At 37.5% G+C, this 18,858-nt stretch overlaps 2 protein-coding genes and 1 long non-coding RNA gene across 4 annotated transcripts; all 3 read left to right on the top strand.

The window, feature by feature from the left end:
• Nucleotides 1-4,267: 4,267 nt before the first annotated feature.
• On the top strand, nt 4,268-10,982 carry LOC147389892 (ABC transporter C family member 10-like). 2 transcript variants are annotated; one of them, XM_086418231.1, is made up of 12 exons: nt 4,268-6,098; nt 6,174-6,463; nt 6,703-7,023; nt 7,108-7,194; nt 7,324-7,908; nt 7,991-8,155; nt 8,567-8,861; nt 9,248-9,462; nt 9,561-9,866; nt 10,207-10,270; nt 10,341-10,580; nt 10,674-10,982. In XM_086418231.1, exons 1-12 carry the CDS (start codon nt 4,415-4,417, stop codon nt 10,790-10,792), a joined length of 4,371 nt encoding a protein of 1,456 aa, XP_086274357.1. In that variant the 5' UTR covers nt 4,268-4,414; the 3' UTR covers nt 10,793-10,982. The 2 variants fall into 2 exon arrangements, with proteins under 2 accessions (XP_086274357.1, XP_086274356.1); XM_086418230.1 differs by having other exon boundaries at nt 4,268-6,463.
• Nucleotides 10,983-12,535: 1,553 nt separating this feature from the next.
• LOC147389891 (uncharacterized) lies at nt 12,536-13,559 on the top strand. Its single transcript, XR_015170905.1, has 3 exons — nt 12,536-12,672; nt 12,744-12,983; nt 13,077-13,559. It is a non-coding gene; the product is annotated as an uncharacterized LOC147389891 (long non-coding RNA).
• Nucleotides 13,560-13,856: 297 nt separating this feature from the next.
• LOC147389890 (putative pentatricopeptide repeat-containing protein At3g49142) lies at nt 13,857-16,699 on the top strand. Its single transcript, XM_086419944.1, has 2 exons — nt 13,857-16,362; nt 16,472-16,699. Exon 1 carries the CDS (start codon nt 14,042-14,044, stop codon nt 16,085-16,087), a length of 2,046 nt encoding a protein of 681 aa, XP_086276070.1. The 5' UTR covers nt 13,857-14,041; the 3' UTR covers nt 16,088-16,362; nt 16,472-16,699.
• Nucleotides 16,700-18,858: the final 2,159 nt, after the last annotated feature.

Genomic DNA, 18,858 nt, shown 5'->3' with positions numbered 1-18,858 from the left:
TTTTTAGAGGTGTCCCTAAAAATTAGAGGGCTCTTAGAGTTTTTTTAGCGTGTCAATATAATTTCTCACTCAATAAATCTCTCTAATTTTAACTCATACATAATTTTTAGAAAAAAAAAAAACAACTTTACTTGGTGGTTTGGTAGAGGAATGTTTGGACTTCAATACCAATTATGCCACGTGATATATTTTCTTAGGTTTGGCCCACCTCGTTTAATTTAATTGAATGAGGTGGGCCAAACCTGTCTAATTTTAACTCATACATAACTTTTCGATGAAAAACAATAACTTTATTTGATGGTTTGGTAGAGGAATGTGTAATACCGATTATGCCACGTGGTATATTCTCTCAGGTTTTGCCCACCTCGTTTAATTTAATTGACCACGAAATAAATGAGACATGTCTATGGGTCCATCAAGGTTTGGAAAAGAAATATTTCTTAAAATGCCGGTCTTCTTTTTTCTCTATACTTTATAATTTGCCTACAATAATGTGACAATTAGTGGTACCATCATCAAAACTATTTCTACACAAATAAATTGGTTTAATAATGGGAGTTCACTACAATTAGTAAGTATAATTTTGTTGATCTTCTCACCAATGATTCAATTATGAAGTATATATTTTTAATAAATTCTCAAATAGTAGAAAGATTTTCATCATTAAATCCATGGCCAATTCTTGATTACAATCTTCTTTGGGGGACTAACAAAAAATGATGTAAATGTCCCTCATCAACAACCTCTTATCAAACTTGAGCTGACTTGCTACATGGAATAGATGGGATTTGGATTGTGACTGCTTAAAAGAAATCAAATGAAAGAAGGATTTTTGTAAGAAAGTGATTCTCAAAATTTATCAGATTAAAGTCAATTTGAATATTGGTTTCAAAAGCAAAATTAGATTGTTCTTGACATTTAGGATAAAAAAATTTACCCTCATCTTTAACCTTAAGATTTTATCCCCTTCAACCTTTAAACCTAAAGTTGATCAAGAAAAATATAAGAAAATTATTTTTGGAACTCAAAAGGGTACATTTTTTGTGATTCTTTTATTTTATTTTTTTTTGCTCACAAACTTTTTCGTCACAGATTTTGACATGATTTGGGATCGACCAATCATATTTATAAAATTACCCTTGTTAGGCTTGGTGTATGCCGGAGTGAAATTTGTGAGGAAAAAATCGGTGAGCAAATAATCTCTCATCTATGTTGGGGAAATCAAGTTGTGCCTCAAATATTCCCCCAAAACTTAGTGGGATACTACTAAATCAGCCCCAATCTTGTCATAATTATTGAGATGACATCCCCTATTAAGATTTCTTAAGAAGTAATGTTTTTTTAACTAGGGGGACAGTCAACCATATCATTAAACTATGTGAAGTATTTGTTGGATATGAAAGAAAAAGCATGTGTGCTCTTTGCGATGATAATTTGTGTAGACGTACTATTGATAAACCATTAAGCCCCAAAGATCGATCTGATGTATGGAGAAGGGGAGAACTAAAAATATAAGAGGGTCACTGAATTTAATTAGGGTATGATACACCCGAGAGTGGAGGAAAATATACACTCAACACTCCTCCTCAATCATAAGGGTTGAACAATTTGAACCTGTGATTTATACGAACCAACCATGATAAATTTTGGGGGTCCAACTCAAAATCAATTGGCAATGAGTGAAGAAGCCTAGGAGCTTATAAGGAGAGAGACAAGGCAATGAGAATCTAATACGTGAGATTAAACTCAACACGCCCCCCTCATGTGTGAGTTGGATTGGGCCAAAGCACGTGAAGATATGAATTGGGTGATGTGGAGGAGATAAATGCTTGCTCTGACATCATGTTTACAAATCATTTACCCCAAAAGATCGATCTGATGGAGAAGGGGTGAACTATGAATATAAGAGGAACACAAGACTTAATTAGGGTATGACACAACTAAAAGTGGAGGAAAATATATATTCAACACATATAATACTTGAAAATGATGTGTTGTAGGCAGGTTTATAACCATCACACAATGGTAAAGTATAATTTTTAATGACATATAATGGTAACTTACACGACATAAGGTGCATAGTGACTCATTTGACTAATCCTAGGGGTGCTCATTCGGGTTTACCCAAATCGAACTAAAGGGATTCAGGTTTTGTTTCAACGACAAGAACCTAATTAAACAAGTATTTTCGGGTTCAAAATTGGTTCGGATTAGAACCAGACATTTTTGAATTTTGAATTTTTACTTATATAAATTTGTAAATAACTAATATAAACTTATAAATAATTATATAACTTATGATATAACTTGTATAAAGTAAACTATATAACTTAAATTTAATAGAAATAAAGAAAATAATGAATGGGGGGAAGGGAGAGATTTCACTTTTTCTCCCACAATCTAATGAGGGAGGGAGGGAGGGAGGGAGAGAGAGAGAGAGAGAGAGATTTCACTTTTTTTGTTATTATTATTATTATTTTTAATTAAAAAAAAAGTTTTATCATTTCGATTTTAGGTATTTAGTTCTCCATTTGGTTTGATCTGATTTTCGGATGTGAAAATTAAATTTGAATAGAAAATTTTCGATCTCGATCTTGTTCAATAAACTTGGGTTTCAGGTAAAATGTGCACCCCTAACTAGTGCTAGGTGTATTTAGCATGCCCCAACCGTGCCAAGTTGTATACCAACTCGTTATGAGACAATTTGTTACATAAACGTATAAAAAGGCATGCTTGTTTGGTTGTAATTCGTAACATTTTTTTTAATATCAAATATCTTTTTCTATATTTTTCTTGGCAAGGACATATAATCACATATCTTTTTTTGTGTATCCCGATAAAACCAATCTACGATTATGTGTTCTTGCCATGTCAGCCTCATACCCAGCCGCTTACCATGACCGCGTGCATTCGTGAGTGTATATTTTTTATTCATACTATGAGTGTATATTTGTCACCACTTACTTGACTTATGCTGGGACTTGAATATTTTATCAATTTCTTGTAAGAGGGAAGAATAAAAATTTGGACCTTAATTATACAAAAGTCCAACACAAAAGCCAATCTTCATGCAAACACTATATATATGTCCATCGGCTGCCACGTCATCCTGATTATTATGTAATAATATAAGTCATTCTTGTCTGACACTTTGGTAGTTCGGATCCAACGTATCTCCTCATCAACAACAATAGATGTAGATTTGTATCAATGAACTGGGTCGACCCCGACGTTCAACCATTGGAATGTGAATCAGCTATCGATGACGGTGTAGAGCGATGGATGATCATGAAAACTTCTTATTATATTACATTATTACGTGTGAGAATCATCTTTATGACGAGGAGATCATCTTCATTAAAATTTAGTTAATTATAAAATTTTTAATTTCATATTTATAAGTTGGAGAATTGTGGTTGGTTGATTTTTTTGATAAATCACTTTTTATGGGATTAAGAGTTTTGGATTGAACTGAGTTTTGATGAGGGTGATTTTTTTTTTTTTATCATAGAGATCATCCTCACCTTACAAAAAATCAGCTCGAAACTTTTAATCTAGATACGACATAAAAAAAAAACGTTGCGGATATATGAGAAAAAATATATGTGTACATGCATCCTGATCCACATATAACTAAGTATATGTGGTTCTATAAATAATCTTCGTTTTTGTTTCTTGTCTTCTGCTTCGGGCTTTGCTTCTACTGCTTCTGTTACGATCATAAACACCGAAACTTCACGTTTCGGTGTTTCGGATCCGGAAACGGAGTGTCTTGTCTTTTGTTTCAGTTTTGAAACGGTTTCGGAAGCCGAAGTTTTCGGTTTGGTGAGAAATCCAATTTGTTCTCTCTCTGACCAGCTTTTGAGCTTGTGCTGATTTGATTGAGTTCTTTTGCAGAAATATTAGCCCTGAAACTGTTTTTTAATGTAAAAAAATCCTCTTTTCGGGGGTAGAAGAACGAAACGGATCCGGAAAATTTGAGTTATATAACGTGTTAAAGGTCATCGCTTTTGATCCATTTCTTCGATCATGTGAGCCTTAATTCCTTATAAGCTCCGTACATAAATGAAAAACTTTTCACTAATCAAATTAACTGAAATGTAGAGCAATCGAGTTTCCTACTTCATGGAGAAATTTGAATCCGATTCACTTCTCTGTTTCCAGTAAAACATCAATATTTTGATTTTTTTTATCCGGTTTATTACTCTGTTTTTATTATTTTTTGTTCAATTTGGAGTTTTACTTCTCAAGTTTTTCTTACAGGGTGAACAATGAACTGATGAAGTTCTACTTTTAATCTTTCTCTCACATTCTTACCTTGTTATATATGATTAATTCCTTAAAGTTCAAATCTTTTTCACTAGAGAGTTGCTTTTTGTTGTAGAATTTGGAAGGCCAAGAGAGAAAAACAATCATGGAGGATCTCTGGACTGTCTTTTGTGGGGAATCTGATTGTGGTGGAGTATCATGTGGTTCTGGTTTTGTATCCATCACCAATCCTTCTTCATGTATCAACCATGTCTTTGTCATTTGTGTCGATGTCCTGCTCTTCCTCATGTTCTTACTCAATCTTGTTACCAAGTCCTCGTCCAGAACAATTCAGATTCAAAATTGTTCCCAACGGTTTTACCCGTTGGAGCTACTTTCTGCAATTTTCAATGGCTGTTTGGGTCTAGTGTACTTGGGTTTGGGAATTTGGATTGTGGAAGAGAAATTGAGAAATGTGGAGACGATCTTACCGCTACATTGGTGGTTAGTGGTGTTACTTCAGGGCTTCACTTGGTTGTTTCTTGGTTTAACAATGAGTCTCAAGGGAAGATGGCTTCCAAAATCCTTCGTGAGGCTTTGGTCGATAGTAGCCTGCCTTTTTGCAGGAACTCTATGTGTTTTGTCGCTTGTAATTGCAATTGCAGGTGAAGAAGTATCGGTTAAGATGATTCTAGATGTTTTAACTTTGCCAGGATCAGTTCTAGTGCTATTGTGTGCTTATAAGGAATACAAGTTTGAGGAAAATGGACAAATCATCAATGGTGCTTCTCTTTACACACCTTTGAGTGGTGAAGAAACTGGAAATAGTAAAATTACTTCTGATAGTAATGTAACTCCATTTGCGAAAGCTGGATTTTTCAGTAGAATGTCGTTTTGGTGGTTGAATCCGTTAATGAAGAAGGGTAAGGACAAAACCCTTGAGGATGAAGACATTCCTCGGTTGCGTGAGGCAGATCGAGCGAAAAAGTGTTACTCATTTTTTATGGAGAAATTTAACAAAGAAAAACAAACCAGACCATCGACCCAACCGTCGATTTTGTGGACGATGGTTTCGTGCCAATGGAAAGGAATTTTAACTTCTGGGTTATTTGCATTGCTTAAGGTGATAACCTTGTCAATGGGTCCTCTCCTTCTTAATGCCTTCATCGAGGTTGCTGAAGGGAATGAAGCTTTTAAATATGAAGGTTATGTATTAGCCATAACATTGTTCTTTGCAAAATGTTTAGAATCCATATCCCAAAGACAATGGTACTTCCGAAGTAGACTTGTCGGTATTCAAGTAAGGTCTTTGCTTTCAGCAGCAATTTATAGGAAGCAATTGCGACTCTCTAATGCTGCTAAGGTTGTGCATTCAGGTGGCGAGATTATGAACTATGTTACGGTTGATGCATATAGAATAGGAGAATTCCCCTTTTGGTTTCATCAGACATGGACCACAAGCCTCCAGCTTTGTATTGCATTAGTGATACTTGTCCATGCTGTCGGACTTGCAACGATTGCAGCCATGATTGTAATTGTACTCACCGTGCTCTGTAATACTCCATTGGCCAAGCTACAGCATAAGTTCCAAACTAAGCTCATGGTAGCTCAGGATGAGAGGCTTAAGGCCATGGGAGAGGCTCTTGTGAACATGAAAGTGTTGAAGCTGTATGCATGGGAGACACACTTCAAAAATGTTATTGAAGGATTGAGGAATGTGGAGTACAACTGGTTGTCGGCAGTGCAGCTGCGGAGAGCATACCATCTCTTGCTATTTTGGTCATCACCACTCTTGGTCTCGGCTGCTACTTTTAGTGGATGTTACTTGCTTGGATTTCCTCTAAATGCCAGTAATGTTTTTACTTTCGTAGCCACTTTACGCCTGATTCAAGACCCAGTGAGCTCAATCCCTGATGTTATTGCAGTGGTCATTCAAGCAAAGGTTGCATTAACACGGATAGTAGAGTTTTTGGAGGCACCAGAGTTGGAGAGTAGAACTGTAAGGCAGAAGTGCAATATGGAGGAACTCAAGCATGCCATTTGTATCAAGTCCGCGAATATTTCATGGGTAGAGAATCTATCGAAACCCACCCTAAGAAATATAAACCTACATGTTAAACCTGGTGAAAAGGTGGCTATCTGTGGAGAGGTTGGCTCAGGTAAATCAACCCTTTTAGCGGCAATTCTTGGCGAGGTTCCAACCACCGAGGGCACGGCAAGTTCTTAATACCCACCCCATTTTTTTTCCTCTTTCATAGCTGATAATCGAAAATATATCAATTTTCTGATCAAGTAAAACATGTTGGTTTTATTATGCAATTTTATATTACCATAGTTGTATGTTAATCTGGTATCCTATTTCAAATAATGTACATATCGAACTCAGTTCCCCTCTAAGTGAAGAATCTGAATGATCATAGATGAGTAACATGGCTCTGTTTCTTGATTTTACAGATTAATGTTTACGGAGAGATTGCCTATGTTTCTCAAATGGCATGGATACAGACAGGAACAATACGAGAAAATATTTTATTTGGCTCTGTGTTTGATAAGCAAAGGTACCAAGAAACACTAGAAAGGTGTTCCCTGATAAAAGACCTTGAGATGACACCCTTTGGTGACCTCACTGAAATAGGAGAAAGAGGAGTTAATCTTAGTGGTGGTCAGAAGCAGCGTGTTCAACTTGCCCGTGCACTTTATCAGGACGCAGATATATATCTCTTGGATGATCCATTTAGTGCAGTTGATGCTCATACTGCTACGAGCCTATTTAACGTACTCTATCAATTCTCTTCCTCATGGAAATTATTACTTCTATGCCTATTTTATTCCAGTGAGAGCTAATTTGGGTTGTGGCAGGAATATGTAATGGGAGCTTTGGCAGGGAAGACCGTCTTACTTGTGACCCATCAAGTCGATTTCCTTCCTGCATTTGATTCTGTTGTGGTAAGTTTACAATTCAAATCTTGCAACCTTAAAGTGTCGAAATTTACTCTTAATATTTTCCCATTAATATCATGAAGCAATCTCTTATTCTAAACCGGCATATTGAAATATGTTTTATTTTGTTGACAGTTAATGTCGGATGGGGAAATCCTAAGTTCTGCGACTTATCATCTGTTATTGGCTACTAGTCAAGAATTTCAAGTCCTTGTTAATGCACACAAGGATACAGCTGGACCCGAAAGGCTCACTCACATTGTTTCTCCCAGGAGACCTGAAACCTCTATCAGGGAGATCAAGACTCATACTGACAAACAGTTGAAAACATCGATAGGAGATCAGTTGATTAAACAAGAGGAGAGAGAAATAGGAGATATGGGTCTGAAGCCTTACAAACAGTATCTAAATCAGAGAATTGGCTTCTTTTACTTTTTCTTTGGATGTATCTCTCACCTCATATTTGTGACTGCAAATATATTACAGAATACTTGGATGGCTGCTAATGTTCAGAACCCTCATGTTAGCGAATTGCGACTGATCGTTGTGTACTTGTCGATAGGAGTTGTTGCGATAGTGATATTGTTTGCTAGATCTCTGTCTGTAGTTGCTTTGAGTCTCCAGTCATCGAAGTCTTTATTTTCTCAGCTACTGAACTCTCTTTTCCGTGCACCAATGGCTTTTTACGACTCTACACCTTTGGGAAGGATACTGAGTCGGGTAAGATTCTCCTAACTAAGACTTGACGACATATTATGTTCTAGATCTTTACATGTCTTATCTTTCTATGTTTTTTGTACAGGTCTCTTCTGATTTGAGTATTGTCGATCTAGATGTCCCATTCAGCTTAGTTTTTTGTGTTGGGACCACCATGAATACATATGCCAATCTCGGAGTATTGGCTGTTGTTACCTGGCAAGTCTTGTTCGTCTCCATTCCGATGATTTTTTTGGTTATATGCTTACAGGTAATACACATAGTTCTTGCAAGTTTTTCACTTAAGTGGAATATTTAGATCAAAATTGAGTTGATGATGCAGTATTCACTGCCCGTCATATACACGACTCGCATTGATGAGTATATCTTGACACCATGGCAACACAGCTTCCATGATGATTCTTTTGGCAAAAATCCAATCCAGCTGAATGGGTATTTCATCTGGATTTTACTAGAAAATATGATAAATGGATACTTTTAGGTGATTATGTTCTTATGATCAGGCCAGTTTTTGGCTTAGAAGATCTCATAGATAGCTCTATCACACAAACGCTGGATGTGTGGTGAGTATATGGCAGGGGCAAGAGAACAGTTTCTGAGAATTTTTGTTATTCTGTTTCCGTTTTCTGAACAAAAAACTGTGTTTCTTTTTATCAAACAGAGATACTACTTTGCTTCTGCAAAAGAATTGATGCGAATCAACGGCACAACTAAATCTATGTTAGCAAACCATCTTGCCGAAAGCATAGCAGGATCAATGACAATCAGAGCTTTCGAGGAGGAAGATCGATTCTTTGATAAGAATTTGGAGCTCATCGACACAAATGCTAGTCCTTTTTTCCACAATTTTTCAGCAAATGAGTGGTTGATACAGCGTTTAGAAATTCTGAGTGCCATTGTCATTTCCTCCTCTGCACTTGCCATGGTTTTGCTGCCACGGGGAACTTTTGGTGCTGGTGGGTTAAGTTGTCTTCTACTATAGCTATCAATTCTTTCTTTTTTCATTTGCATACTTCTTGTGTGTACTTCAATTTGAAATTTTATACGGTTATATAAGCAGAAATTGGTAGAATATAATATAACCAACGACCAGGGGTGGATTTACATTGGGGGCAGTGGGGGCACTTGCCCCCACAAAAATCTTAAAAGTCAAGAAAATTATGAGCCATTGCAACTTATATTGCCCCCAAAAAAATTTACCCTCTTAGTTGCCCCCACAAAAAACTGTTCCCTTTTTAATTGCCCCCACATGGGTAAATTCATAGTTCTGCCCCTGCCAACGACATATTCTTGCAAATTAGGTTGGCTAATGAACCTTTGGCTACCAATCTTCTGATGGCAGGATATATTGGGATGGCATTTTCGTATGGTCTTTCATTAAATATGTCCCTCGTGTTCTCTATTCAAAACCAATGCACATTAGCCAACTACATCATTTCTGTTGAAAGGCTACACCAATACATGCACATTCCTCCTGAAGCCCCAGAAGTCATAGTAGAGAAGCGTTCCCCGTCCAGTTGGCCTGCTGTTGGCAGAGTGGAGATTCATAATTTGAAGGTATGTATGTGTGTGTGCATGAATTGCACTTCTTATATTAGTTTACATGAATTGGTGCTTCATTATACATAATTAACATGGAAACTGGTGTCAAACAGATTAGATATAGGCCCGATACTCCACTTGTCCTCCGAGGGATCTCTTGCACATTTGAAGGGGGGCACAAGATTGGGATTGTTGGCAGGACCGGTAGTGGGAAGACAACTCTTATCGGTGCTTTGTTTCGCCTTGTAGAGCCTGCAGGGGGAAAAATTATTATAGACGACCTTGACATCTCAACAATCGGACTTCATGATCTGAGGTCTCGTTTTGGAATCATACCTCAAGATCCTACTCTTTTCAATGGGACTGTGAGATACAATCTGGATCCGTTATCCCAACATACTGACCACGAAATATGGGAGGTATTATTTGATCAGTTTTATGCTTTGTGCTTAATATTAGGATAAGTTATAATAGCTCATAAACCGCCAATGTTAATGGTCTTGCGAGTTCTTGTCCCGTGGATCCAGCATCGTAATAGTTGAACTTTTGCTTAGATTATTGACTGATCCATGGTCTTGAATCCTGCTTGACCAACAGTGTGAGTTAAATGATATGTGATTCCAACAGTTTGATTCTTGAGATGTGCTCACTTGCACATTTGAACATGGACATCTTTGCATTTTATTTATTAAAATATAAATTGCCATGAACGCCAGTTGTAGTAGATAACTAATACAGTTTCTTATGCTTGTTTGGTAGGTTCTTGGGAAATGTCAGCTTCAAGAAGCTGTACAAGAGAAAGAAGAGGGTTTGGATGCTTTGGGTAAGATTTTAAGTTTGTGGTGTTGCTTTTGTTTTGACTAGTAGTCCCAAAAAACAACTTGATATTGCAGTTGTTGAAGATGGATCCAATTGGAGCATGGGACAGCGACAATTATTTTGTTTGGGCCGTGCTCTTTTGAGGAGAAGCAGAATATTGGTGCTGGATGAAGCGACAGCATCCATTGACAATGCAACAGATTCGATTCTCCAAAAAACCATAAGGACAGAATTCACAGATTGCACTGTGATCACAGTGGCCCACAGAATTCCAACAGTGATGGACTGCACAATGGTGCTTGCCATCAGTGATGGTGAGTTTCATTGCATATGGTTGTGGACCAAACTGGCTGAATGTCTGGGCAGAAGTTTGAAAGTCTCGAATATATGTTTCATTTGCTTTTCAGGAAAATTGGTGGAGTACGATGAGCCGATGAAGTTGATGAAGAGAGAGGATTCACTATTTGCGCAGCTCGTCAAAGAATACTGGTCTCATATCCGGTCTGCAGATTTGCATTCAAGCTAACTAATAAAATCTCTTATGTGGCTTCCCTTTCTTGGGTCCATAGATAAATTACAGTAAAGGGGCTCAGAGATTTTAATTTCTCTTTAGAATACTAGTATTAATTTTCTGTTGTACAAGCTCCCATGTTTCCAATTAGACTGAGCAATGTACAAGCTCAAAGTTCAGCTGCCATGGATTCGTTTGTTTGCTTTGCATTTCCTTTGATTTGCTTTTTTGCTGCTAAAACCATCACCATTGCCCTAGTGTCCTGATTACCATCGAGGGCTATTGTCGAAAATCCTCCTTTGATAACTTTATATGAAATGGCCATAGTGAGTCATGAGTTGTGAAAGTGGATATGAACACACTTTAATTACAGAGGGCGTTGTTATGTAGTTCTAGACATAGTTGAATGAAGGAACAATATTCGTTCAAACAACCGAACTCTTTGGGATAAGGCTTCGATGATGATTGGATATACGAGTAATTTGGTCAAATGGGTAAAAATAAATATCAATTTAGTGGATCTTTTTTAGCTTTATTTGTGCATTATTGAATTTGCACTAACCACTTCTGGCTGTGCAGCGTTTCTACTTTCTAGATTATTTTTTCCAAATAAATCAATAGTTAAAGATGGCACACCAACTTTTACTAATGCCACCCCAATTCATATGTAAATTACCAAAGAAATAAATATTTGGCATGGCGTTAGCAGAAGTTGGTGTGGCAATAGAAGCAATCCTAATTTTTTTTTTGGGTTTAAGAGATTGCCTAGCCCATCAAACGATCTGTGAGATTAGCTGGTGAGCGACATGTATAGTAAGGGTTTTAGGTCAATTGAGGATAATGGATCTTAGCTCCATCTCACAATGAAACACCTCATAGACAACCCATAACTATACCAAACATATGTCGTGAACCCCAATTTCAACATTTTTAAACTAATTAGAGCCTTACCTGACTCCATGCTCCTTTCCCGCCATTTTTCAACTTCTAAGCAACTTCAAACTTCAAATTTCATTCTCTTAACTCCACAAACATTGCAAGACAAAACAAATATAATTAGAGATTTGTGTGGTCGGATATTAGATGAATAACCAGATATCTCAACACTGAAGAAACTACATTCGAAGATCATAGTTAACAATCATTTCCACTCCAATCCATCTCTTGCTATTAAGCTAATGAGAACTTAAGGTAGTTGTGGAGAACCCACAATCACCCGCTATATATTCGATTGGAATTCCTCAGAAGACTCATACTGACAAACAGTTGAAAACAGCGATAGGAGATCAGTTGATTAAGCAAGAAGAGAGTGAAATAGGAGATTTGGGTCTGAAGCCTTACAAAGTACAAACAGTATCTACATCAGAACATGGGCTTCCTTTACTTCTTTTTTGCATGTATAGCTCACCTCATATTTGTGTCTGGGAATATATTACAGAATACTGGTAGAACCTGCAGGGGGAAAAATTGTTATAGATGGTCTTGACATCTCAACAACGGGCTTCATGATCTGAGGTTTCGTTTTGGGATCATACCTCAAGATCCTACTCTTTTCAATGGGACCGTGAGATACAATTTGGATCTGTTATCCCAACATACTGACCATGAAATATGGGACGTACTATTTCAGTTTTATGCTTTGTTGTTTAATATTAGGAAAAGTTATAATACCACCAATTTAATGGCCTTGCGAGTTCTCTTTCCATGAATCCAGCATCCTTATAGTTGAACTTTTTCATCTTAGTATTGCATTTAGTAAAATAAAATATAAATTACCATCAACACCAGTTGCATTTGCTAACTAATTCAGTTTCTCATGCATGTTTGGTAGGTTCTTGGGAAATGTCAGCTTCAAGAAGCTGTACAAGAGAAAGAAGAGGGTTTGGATGCTTTGGGTAAGATTTCAAGTTTGTGGTGTTGCTTTTGTTTTGAGTAGTAGTCACCAAAAAACAACTTGATATTGCAGTTGTTGAAGATGGATCCAATTGGAGCATGGGATAGTGACAATTATTTTGTTTGGGCTGTGCTCTTTTGAGGAGAAGCAGAATATTGGTGCTGGATGAAGCGACGGCATCCATCGACAATGCAACAGATTCGATTCTCCAAAAAATCATAAGGACAGAATTCGCAGATTGCACTGTGAGCACAGTGGCCCTCAGAATACCAACAGTGATGGACTGCACAATGGTGCTTGCCATCAGAGATGGTGAGTTTCATTGCATATGGTTGTAGACCAAACTGGCTGAATGTCTGGGCAGAAGTTTGAAAGTCTCAAGTATATGTTTCATTTGTTTTTCAGGAAAATTGGTGGAGTACAATGAGCCGATGAAGTTGATGAAGAGAGAGGATTCACTATTTGCGCAGCTCGTCAAAGAATACTGGTCTCATATCTGGTCTTCAGATTTGCATTCAAGCTAACTAATAAAATCTCTTATGTAGCTTCTCTTCCTTGGGTCCATAGATAAATTGCAGTAAAGGGGCTCAGAGATTTTAATTTCTCTTTAGAATGCTAGTTTTAATCTTCTGTTGCACAAGCTCCCATGTTTCCAATCAGACTGAGCAATGTACAAGCTCAAAGTTCAGCTGCCATGGATTCGTTTGTTTGCTTCGGATTTCCTTCCTCTGATTTGCTTTTTTGCTGCTAAAAGCATCACCATTGCCCTAGTGTCCTGATTACCATCGAGGGCTATTGTCGAAAATCCTCCTTTAATAACTTTATAGGAAATGGCCATAGTGCGTCATGAGTTGTGAAAGTGGATATGAACACACTTCAATAACAGAAGGCCACGTTATATAGTTTTAGACATAGTTGAATGGAGGAACAATATTCGTTCAACCAACCCGAACTCTTTGGGATAAGGCTTCGATGACGATTGGATATACGAGTAATTTGGTCAAATGGGTAAAAATAATTATCAGTTTAGAGGATCTTTTTTAGCTTTATTGTGCATCAGTGAATTTGCCCTAAACACATCTGGCTGTGCAGCGTTTCCATTTTCTTGATTATTTTTTTCCAAATTCATATGTAAATCACCAAAGACATACATATTTGGGGTGGAGTTAGCAAAAGGTGGCGTGGCAATAGAAGCAATCCTACTTTTTTTGGTTTAAGAGATTGCCTAGCCAATCAAATGATCTGTGAGATTAGCTGGTGGGCGACATGTATAGTCAAGGGTTTTAGGTCTATTGAGGATAAGGGTTTTAGACAACCCATAACTATACCAAACATTTGTCCTGAACCCAAATTTCAACATTTTTAAATTAATGAGAGCCTTACCTGACTCCATGCCCCTTTCCCGCCATTTTTCAACTTCCAAGCAACTTCAAACTTCAAATTTCACTCTCAAAACTCCACAAACATTGCAAGACAAAACAAATATAATTAAAGATTTGTGTGGTCGGATATTAGATGAATACCCAGATATCTCAACACTGAAGAAACTACATTCGAAGATCATTGTTAACGATCATTTCAACTCTAATCCATCTCTTGCTATTAAGCTAATGAGAGCTTATGGTAGTTGTGGAGAACCCACAATCACCCGCCATATATTCGATGGAATTCCTCAGAAGAATGTTATATTCTTCAATGTCATGATCAGAACCTATGTCAATAACCATCTTTATCGAGAGGCTCTTCTCGTTTACAGCAGCATGTCAAGCCACAAAACCCAACCTGATAACTATACCTTCCCTTGTGTTCTCAAAGCATGCTCGAGCTCAGAGAATTTGCGGTTTGGGTTACAAATCCATGCTGCCGTTTCAAGAATTGGGCTTGACTTGAATCTCTTTGTCGCGAATGGCCTAATAGCCATGTATGGAAAATGCAATTGTTTAGTTGATGCTCGACGGGTACTTGACAGTATGCATCAAAGAGATGTAGTGTCTTGGAACTCGATGGTTGCGGGTTTTGCTCAAAATGGACAATTTGACGAAGCATTGGACGTTTGCAAAGAAATGGAGCTGCAGAAGCTAAAGCCAGACGCTGGAACAATGGCAAGCCTCTCACCAGCTGTAACAAATACATCTTTTCCAAATGTTTCGTTTGTTCGGGAGATGTTTAATAAGATGGCTGACAAGGGGTTGGTTTCTTGGAATGTGATGATAGCTATCTACGTGAACAATTCTATGCCCGCCGAGGCTGTTGAACTTCATTCGCAGATGGAAGCTAAAGGGGTAGAACCTGATGCCATCACCATTGCTAGTGTTCTTCCCGCTTGCGGGGATTTTTCAGCTCTGACACAAGGGAAACGGATACACGAATATGTTGTTAGGAAGGGACTTTGTCCGAATTTGTTTGTGGAAAATGCATTAGTTGACATGTACGCTAAATGCGGGTGTTTGCAATCTGCAAGGGAAGTATTTGATGGGATGCGGAGTCGTGATGTTGTGTCTTGGACTTCGATGATATCTGCCTATGCTATGAATGGACAAGGTCGTGAAGCTATTGCACTCTTCTCTAAAATGCAGGACTCGGGTCTGACACCTGATCACATTGCTTTTGTTTCAGTTTTCTCGGCTTGTAGCCATTCGGGCTTATTGGATGAGGGGCGTCACTATTATAAACTAATGACTGAGAAATACAGAATGCTCCCCAAGATAGAGCACTTTTCTTGCATGGTTGATATTTTAGGACGTGCGGGCCATGTTGACGAGGCATATAGTTTTATCAAGCAGATGACGATTGAGCCAACTGAGAGAGTGTGGGGAGCATTGTTGAGCGCTTGTCGAGTTTACTCTAACATGACTATAGGGCTGATCGCTGCTGATAATCTTTTTAGACTGGTTCCCGAGCAAGCTGGATATTACGTTTTGTTATCCAATATTTATGCCAAGGCTGGTAGATGGGATGATGTTACAGCCATCCGATCAATCATGGAGAGCAAAGGAATCAAGAAATTGCCTGGTTGTAGCAATGTCGAGCTTGGTGATAGAGTGTACACTTTTCATGTTGGTGATCGATCACATCCGCAGTCCAAGGATATCTACGATGAGTTAGATGTCTTAGTTGGTAAGATGAAGGAAGCAGGGTATGTCCCTGAGACGGAATCTGCACTCCATGACGTAGAGGAGGAAGATAAGGAAGGCCATCTAGCTGTCCATAGTGAGAAGCTTGCAATTGTTTTTGCCATTATAAATACTGAGCCCGGGATGCCTATCAGGATTACCAAGAACCTCCGTGTGTGTGGAGATTGTCATATTGCTGCCAAACACATCTCAAAGATCACCAAACGTGAGATCATTGTTAGAGACATTTATCGGTTTCATCATTTTCGTAGTGGGGTGTGCTCATGTGGGGATTATTGGTGAATCCATGGGGAAAGGACCTGTGGTGGAAACAAAGTCTTCTATCTTTAACGGTCGACAAACTACACATGGTCACACATTCATCAATCGTTCAACAGTTCAACCATGCATTCAAGTCTGAACCCATTTGTCCAAGAGTCCACCAGAGAGACCTCCAAAATTTAAGATTTTAAATATGGGTTCAAAAACCAGATTCTTTTGCTGCAAAAACCATTAGAATGCACAACATCAACCAATTGAGATATGGAAATCAAGGCTATATAATTCCCAAAACAAATGTATAGTTTTAATCCTAATTGGCCTTCTAATAGCTCAATTTTATTTATTTATTAAATGATGGGAGAGACCTCTCAGTTCTCATTACTCTATTGAATTGCTGTTTTATAGGCCATTGGATACTCAAAGCTTTCTGCTGATCTCTACTGGTAGACCCCTTTTCTCAGTAATGCTGTTGTCTGAAGTTCCATATCGTACCACATTTCAAAAATGTTGTGAGATACATGTCTCCTGTAAATCTAAATTATAACTTAGAAAATTTTCAAACAATAATGTGAATCATCAGATGGTTGAAAAAGTTATTTCCCATTTTATATGAAACATTGATGTGAATTCTAATCAATCCTTTTTCTTTCCTTTTTTATATTACAAATTCAAAATCTGTTGATGCATGTTTATTATAACAACTTAGCTGAAGAGATACTAATTAAGGTTGCCATAGACGAGCATACACGCAGACTACATTTGGAGCATAATAACGTCTTATTTTAGTTTCTAACTCCCCTTCTTTATTTTTATTTTTACTTAACAACTCAAAATCAGTTGCGAAAAACAGATTATCTAAACAAGAAATCAAATCTAGTAGCACAGAGAATGGATTTCTCAAAGGCATTATAAGGAACAAACGCTCTCTAAGCTGTCGAACTACCCTACCTACTCAAAAGTAATAAACTTGCGTTCACTCATATTTGCATCAATATTGTTAGAGATTAGATTTATTTTTAAGCTGATCTATCAAAATGTTTGCTGAAAATTTTGCATATCAACATATTGTTCATTTTAATTCTGAAAATGACAAACTTCTGAATACCTGATTGAAAACATTTTACTTTTTGATAAAATATTTTAATTTTAAAATTAGTAACTTACAATTTCAAAATTAAAATGAACTGTCCCCTGCCCAAATATTTTCCAATTCTCCTTTCAACTTTTAATTTTTTTATTATTTTCTTTTTGGATAACCGGGTATCCTTGTAGACGGCGGAGTGGGCCCGTGTCTAGGCTTTGCCCGGTCCATAGACCAGTGTCTCGTCATCCAAGGACTAGTCTTGCGGCATGTGCAACGCTCCTACATCACATGCAGGTAAGTGAGGGTGCGCCCTTGTGGGTGGGCCCTGAGGAATTAATGCTTATTTTGGATATCTAAAGGAGTATCTTTAGTTCTTCTTTCCTTGCTACTTGGTTAAGATGATCATTGCAATTCTTATTGCGAATATCTCGAGGAATATCAATCATATGTATTTCAGACAATTAATAGTCAAATAATTCATGAATAATAAGCATAATGAACGAATTAATAAGGAAACCATTCATAAATTTTTACCAAGCATGCCAAATGTTTCTTTATTTTCCAAGACATACTAAGACTGCAATAGAGGTACAATCTGATCAAAATATCTACTATTCTCAATCAAGCTAAATATACATCATTTGGTAGTTAATGTCAAATTTCTTTATCAAACTCAAAAGGCCAAAGTGGGACCATTTATAAGCTCCTCTAACATGCGCATGTCTTATGCCACATCATATGGAGAATTAATTAAACCACTCCAATGACCATAGATTGGTTTCCTCTAACATGCACCGTTAGTGGAGGATTCCATACTAATCTCACGACAAAGACCTACACAAAGCAACAAAGTGAAGTGGAAAATGACAACAGGCGCATGTTAGCATGAAAATTCAAAGTTGTAACTTTTAAAACATGTAGAGTCAACTGGAAACCTGGTCGAAGCAAGTTTAGTGTACCTTCAGCTAACTCTCCGAGTTAACTTGGTCGTATCAATTGGAATTATATAAGATTATAAACTTGGCCGAGTTATGGGGTTATATTTGAAATTTATCTAAAAAGAGAAACACTTTCCTCGCTAACTTAGTAAGATTTCAAATCTTATTAAGGATGGTTGAGCTCAAATGGATTACTAAATTAGTAATCTAACACTACATCTTTCTAGATTTCGTGAAAAAACTCAGATTCAAAATAAAAAGACTTAGATCCAGAAGAAAATATACATAACCTGAGTACCAATATTAAAAGCAAAATATTTCATTGATGAGTTGACTCGCGAGTCTTCGAAGATGGTATAAATAAGAGAGAGAGAGAGAGAGGCCATTGGAGCTCCCTTCAATCCAAGTAAGAAAAGAAGAAGGGAACCTCGTCTCCTGGTTCATGCGCACCCTTAACCTGCGCTACAACTCCTAAACCTGCGCACTCAAGGGTATTCATGAATCAGCAGTCGTAAACACCTTCTATCCTTTCTGAATTGGATTAAAAGGGAACTCCATCGACACCCAAACCTTCTTTTACAACCACTGTTAGTAGTTTCTTCTGTCAAAGCCACTGAACCTCACAGACTGAAATCCACTTGTGGTTTTGGAGACCTCCACTGAAGCACAGAAGGATAAACCCTACAAATAATTAATCGTGAGAAATGGAGAAGACAGAAGGTAGTTTAAATAGGGAGAAACAGAAGGACAAAACCCTATAGATGAATCAA

The sequence above is a fragment of the Akebia trifoliata genome, chromosome 12 (assembly GCF_017979445.1).
Source record: "Akebia trifoliata isolate Shusen 1 chromosome 12, ASM1797944v1, whole genome shotgun sequence".
NCBI classification, from domain to species: domain Eukaryota; kingdom Viridiplantae; phylum Streptophyta; class Magnoliopsida; order Ranunculales; family Lardizabalaceae; genus Akebia; species Akebia trifoliata.
The sequence above is the reverse complement of the archived record's forward strand: the minus strand, read 5'-3'. Positions and strand labels throughout refer to the sequence as shown.

Excerpts from the sequence above, each read along its gene's own strand:
- LOC147389892 (XM_086418230.1), top strand. The coding sequence starts at position 4,415 with ATGGAGGATCTCTGGACTGTCTTTTGTGGGGAATCTGATTGTGGTGGA. Across the intron at positions 7,195-7,323 it reads CTGCATTTGATTCTGTTGTG|TTAATGTCGGATGGGGAAAT; the intron begins GTAAGTTTACAA and ends TTTTGTTGACAG. Across the intron at positions 8,862-9,247 it reads ACGGGGAACTTTTGGTGCTG|GATATATTGGGATGGCATTT; the intron begins GTGGGTTAAGTT and ends TTCTGATGGCAG.
- LOC147389890 (XM_086419944.1), top strand. The coding sequence starts at position 14,042 with ATGAGAGCCTTACCTGACTCCATGCCCCTTTCCCGCCATTTTTCAACT.